Here is a 5,732-nt window from a genome sequence, read left to right on the forward strand (position 1 = left end):
TATAATGCCCGCCGTTTTTAATGCTGTTCATTACCCTGGTGTTGTACCTGTCGCGGATCCCCGGGCAGCTGTACAGGGGGCTCCTGGGAGAGAGAGAGAGAGAGAGAGAGAAAGAGAGTGAGAGACAGAGAGAAAAACAGAGAGAGAGGGTCAGAGAGAGAGACAGAAATGTATATTTATTATTATACATTTATTCCATTTTGTTTTTGATGCTTGTTGTTACCTTCAAAGCAGATATTGCATCTATTTGCACTGTATGATGGCTTTGGCAACACTACTCTTCTAAGTCATGCCAATAAAGCTCATTTGAATTGAATTGAATTGAATTGAGAGAGAGAGAGAGAGGGAGTGAGAGAGAGGGTCAGAGAGAGAGAGAGAGAAAGGGTCGGAAAGAGAGATGTGAGATGTGACATTTGTTTGAATTTTGCAGGTGGCGAAGGAAAGACAAGGAGAGGAGGAGGAGGAGAAGAAGGAGGCGGGAGGAGCGGACGACAGGAACGAAGGAGAAAGAGGACGAGGGGACGCCCAGGAGGAGGAGGAGGAGGAGGAGGAAGAGGAGAAGTACAGCGTGGAGGAAGTGCGGGAGGTGCTCCGAGAGATGACCAAAGAGATGATGGGGAATCTACAGGTATCTACAGGTGTACTGTAGCTGCGCTCCTTAAGAGATGATGGGGAATCTACAGGTATCTACAGGTGTAGCTGCGCTCCTTAAGAGATGATGGGGAATCTACAGGTATCTACAGGTGTACAGTAGCTGCGCTCCTTAAGAGGTGATGGGGAATCTACAGGTATCTACAGGTGTAGCTGGGCTCCTTAAGAGATGATGGAGAATCTACAGGTATCTACAGGTGTACTGTAGCTGCGCTCCTTAAGAGATGATGGGAATCTACAGGTATCTACAGGTGTAGCTGGGCTCCTTAAGAGATGATGGAGAATCTACAGGTATCTACAGGTGTACAGTAGCTGCGCTCCTTAAGAGATGATGGGAATCTACAGGTATCTACAGGTGTAGTTGGGCTCCTTAAGAGATGATGGGAATCTACAGGTATCTACAGGTGTAGCTGGGCTCCTTAAGAGATGATGGGGAATCTACAGGTATCTACAGGTGTAGCTGGGCTCCTTAAGAGATGATGGGGAATCTACAGGTATCTACAGGTGTAGTTGGGCTCCTTAAGAGATGATGGGAATCTACAGGTATCTACAGGTGTAGCTGGGCTCCTTAAGAGATGATGGGGAATCTACAGGTATCTTCAGGTGTAGCTGGGCTCCTTAAGAGATGATGGGGAATCTACAGGTATCTACAGGTGTACAGTAGCTGCGCTCCTTAAGAGATGATGGGAATCTACAGGTATCTACAGGTGTAGCTGGGCTCCTTAAGAGATGATGGGGAATCTACAGGTATCTACAGGTGTACAGTAGCTGCGCTCCTTAAGAGATGATGGGAATCTACAGGAATCTACAGGTGTAGCTGGGCTCCTTAAGAGATGATGTAAGAATGTGTATTCCTTAACCATAGCCCCCACCCCCGCCCCTCTTCAATGTTTCATAAGGTCGCTCAGACCTTGGACCCTCAGTCAGTGTTAATGATGCTGTGAAATGTCAGAGTCAGTCCGAATCTATTTTACACGTGTCGGACTCCTTTATGGAATAACTGAAGAGACTCTCCAGGAAACCCTGCTCTGGACTTACCTAAACCTGATACTTTTGAAGACATGAATAGTTAACGACGTAGGGAGATTTCTCCATGAATACTTAACGTGGAAATCCAAATGTGCTCAACCATGTATCATGTTTTTTTTGACCACTCGAGAGAGCACACAGGCATGCAAAGTTTACAGAGAGAAATAAACATAGAGCAGAAACAAATCAGGCCAATCACAATCCAAATTCCTCAGTACCCACAGCGATGGGAACTCAGAGCACTTCTGTGGAAAGATAGCAGAGGATTTGGCCTGAAAATAGCTAACTGCTGCCTTGTAAATGGTTTTACGGTAAGATTGTGGTCTGCAGGAATAACATCCTACCTTAAATTCCAAAACTCATCAAATGCCAAGACACCAACTTCTTTGGCATTTGTTTAAACCTGCAAGCTAAGCTGTCACGTGATGTGGGATAAATTTAACCACTTGTTCAAGGATGACAAAAAAGGGAAAGATAAAACCGACAGTCTAGCTGACAGGATGTAAAGCAATCTTTTGCAAATTCACAGGGTTTTATGTAGTGTAGACAGAATCACCCATTGTCGAGTCAAGTCTTCTGGTTGACTAACCTTGATGGTAGTCGAGTTACTCCCTTCGCCCTTGTTTCGTGTTGCCATCAGAATTCATTGGACGGTGTTATTTTAAGATAAAAAACCTACACCAGGCCTCTTTTAAAGTGCTGTTGACACTAACCGCTTGTGGAGGCTCTCCAGCGAGTCTTATCGAGTCGGGTCAATAAAACAACTGGTGAAACCGGAGAAGCACTCCATCAGCCATGCTGGAGACCTGGGAGGCTTTGATTACATAAACAAACGCTCTTGGGAAAGACTGTCTGGGAGATGCCGTGAAAAGTCTTTTTTTTTTTTTTTTTTTTTTTTTTTTCACCTTAAAGGCTGTGTTTGTGGTTGCAGTAGATGGGCCACGGGAGAAGCAACAACAGCAACCAAAAAGAAAACAACGCAAATCAGTTTGAAAAAATGATGTGCACCAGCCTGCCCCGTATCATTGGTATTCAACACGTAGCTTTAAGGAGAGCACACCACACTGCGTTTTGGCAGAGGCTTCATGCCTGAATTGAATTATGGTTGTGCGGTGCGGTCGGTGAAGGGAGAGGAAAAAAAACAGCACAGCAGATTGTTGTTTTTGTCCTTGTCACCTCCGTAGCGAGTTTTTTACAAGTCGCATATTTTGAATGTTTTCTCATAAGCCCAGCTGGTGCCCAAGGACTGTTGCGGAAATGTCATACTTCAAATGAAGAGAAACCAGAAAAAAAATAGACAAAAAAAAAAAAAAAATCAAGCAGATTTTTTTTGTCTTTCTTTTTTTTTACAACGTTAAAATTAATCATGCCAGAGTTGTCCGAGTACCCCCCCCCACACACACACAGCCCTCCTTTTTTATGTGATAAAGAGCTTAGCAGTCACAGTGACAAGCGCTGCTTTTATTTGGCGGCCCTGTGTGTAATTTAAGATCCCATTTGTACAGGCTCTGTGTGTGCGCATCACGCCTCTGAGTGATCTGTGGCGGAGCGGCTTCTATTTCCATCGGCCCTCGCGGGCACACCCAGCCTTTAATACACAGGCAAGGTCAATTACATATTTTACCCGCGCTAAATTTAGACGCCCCGTTCCAAAGCGATTGGCAAGACTGGTATCGCTCAGTCGTCTGTAAGTAGGCGACAAGCTGCCTTTTTTTTGAAAGGGAAAGAAAAAAAAAAGGAGAAAAAAGAAACAAGCTTTCTCGCTTTGTGAGCAACTGCGGATGAACGGGGCTGTCCTAAGCATCCCCCAGTTGCTTTTTTCTGTTTAGACGTTCACCGCAATCTTGCCTTTCATGCACTCTCAGTGTTGAGACAGGGACATTTATAAATATTTGGATCGCTCGCTGCGGATCAGCGCTGGCACTACAGATCCCTACTGCCCAGCTCAACGACATACAATAACATCCGCTTTTGTTTTTTTTGGTGGCTAATTGTATTTCTTTCATTTTTTTTCCCGCCCTCTCTCTCTCTCTCTCTCTGTCTCAGCTTCAGATAGATATTTCAGTTGCAAGAGTTCCCAGGAGTGTCATAACGGGCGCGTATCTTATCGGCCCTTATATGGTATAAACTCAACTATAAACAGGCCCAATACTCGCTGTAGCGCCCGCGTGGGATGACTTTCTAACCAAATAGACTTCCCACTCCAGATGTGAACTGGAATCCTTTCATTTTGAAGCATATGCAATTTTTAGAAGAAAGAAAGGAGGGAGAGAGAAACAGAGAGAGAGAGAGAGAGAAAGAGAGAGAGAGAAAGAGAGGAAAACAGGGATAGAGTTATGGAAACGAAACGAGAGGCTCTCATAATTAAATATTTTATCTGGCGAGCCCTCCCAGGTCCCTGAGGTATATTCCCATGTAACGTCATGAGTTTGAGTCCTGCAGCCCAGGGACGAGGCCGGCTCCTTCCCACAGTAACCCAAAGACTTCCCAGGCTCCATTAAACCAGTCAATAGCTTTGTATTGACACACTGTTATGCTCCATGAAACCACTCTGTGCTTTTTTGGATAACTAAGGGAGTGGGGGGGGTTCTCTTTTTTTTCCCTGATCTCTCTCTCTCTCTCTCCTTCCCTTCTCTCTCTCGCTCTCTCTCTCTCTCTCTCTCTCTCTTACTGTCTCATGTTTTCCTGACAGGCTGAATTTACAGAGAAGCTTCGCATCCAAGAGGAGAGCTACACAGCCAGGATAGAGCGTCTCAAAAGCGTCTCATCAAGCTGACTCCCCCCCCCCCTCCCTCCTGTGGGGTCGTGCTCCCTCCCTCCCTCCCTCCCCGCCCCAAGGTGGAGGAATTCCTCCGCGATGCCTCAGCAGCGCTGGCAAATCCTGAACACAAAAACTGCACACAAGCCGCACAAATCCATCAATCTGCACCAGATTTTCATAATCACCACTTTATTTTTATTTTTTTCTTCTTCTTCTTCTTCTTCTCCTCTTTAGCTGTCTTCACAGAGACTGTGCAGCTGCGAGTCTTGATTGGTAGTTAATGGTGCGCTTGTCTGGCATGTTTAATATTAAAAGTCGATCGCTTTTCTTTATTTCCTCTTTTCCGGCCATGGCTTCAGGAATGCCTGAGATACTATTTGCCTGATTACACGGCCGGTATTTGAAACGTCTGGAGAGAGACATCTGAGTGTCTAATGTGCCCGAGTATCTAATTAAGTGGTTTCAATGTTTATTTGGGGCACGCCGGTTTTTATTTTTTTCCCTTTCCTGAAGTCATTAGACTCCAGAGTGGCCCACAGAGTAGCAGTGAGGGGACATAACTCAGAGGGCTAAATAACCCAGTTGCCATGTAAACCAATGCATTATTAAAGCCAAAGAGAGAGAGAGGGATAGAGAGAGAGAGAGAGAGAGAGAGAGAAAGAGAGAGAGGAGGGGGGAAGCTTGTGCTCACTTAGCAGAGCTTGAAGAAACTATAAATATACCGCACGCTACTGTGATTCACCGAGAATGCTGATCATTTCTATTTTTTTTCCGCTCCGACTGTTTCCCCTCTCGACTGTCATTCTGTTCTTCTTTTTTCTTTTTTTTTTTCCTTAAAAAAGAAAAAAAGAAAGAAATGCTGGGCTATTGTCTTGCCTCTCCCCGGCAGAGTGAGTGGCTCCTATGATTGCAGGAGTAGAGACAAAGAGCCATTATCTGAAAACAAGTCATTCATCCATAGAGAAGAAAGACAAGGACTCTGTCTCTGGGCCTCTTTATATTCTGTGTCTTTAATGTGACTGTGCTGGAAGAATGGGGATTAACAAAAAAAAACACACTAGCTTTATTCCAAACACCACTTTTTTTTTTTTTTCGTCGTTGGTTTTTTTTTTCTACTTGTTCAATTTTTTTTTTTGTTGTGGCAGACAGTCTCTTCATGTGAAGAGACTTAGAGACTTGGAAGAAGTTGAGAAGCTTAGGCTGGATTCCTCGAGCGAGCCCAGTGCACAGAATGGAGAGTGGAGAGCAAAGCCACAGATCTTGCACAGCTGTCTCTGACCCGGTTGAGATC

General features: G+C 44.9%; 1 protein-coding gene across 2 annotated transcripts in view; it reads left to right on the forward strand.

Moving 5' to 3' along the window:
• Positions 1 to 4,486, forward strand: part of cabcoco1 (ciliary associated calcium binding coiled-coil 1) — a 14,249-nt gene extending 9,763 nt beyond the window's left edge. The window contains exons 7-8 of one of the 2 annotated variants that reach the window (XM_062526611.1): positions 431 to 628; positions 4,373 to 4,486. In XM_062526611.1, coding sequence (XP_062382595.1) covers positions 431 to 628; positions 4,373 to 4,456 — 282 coding nt within the window. In that variant the 3' untranslated portion in view covers positions 4,457 to 4,486. The remainder of the gene's footprint in view (positions 1 to 430; positions 629 to 4,372) is intronic. The other variant, XM_062526612.1, reaches the window with a different exon arrangement.
• The last annotated feature ends 1,246 nt before the right edge of the window (positions 4,487 to 5,732 follow it).

Source organism: Sardina pilchardus, chromosome 22, assembly GCF_963854185.1.
Source record: "Sardina pilchardus chromosome 22, fSarPil1.1, whole genome shotgun sequence".
Lineage (NCBI taxonomy): Eukaryota > Metazoa > Chordata > Actinopteri > Clupeiformes > Clupeidae > Sardina > Sardina pilchardus.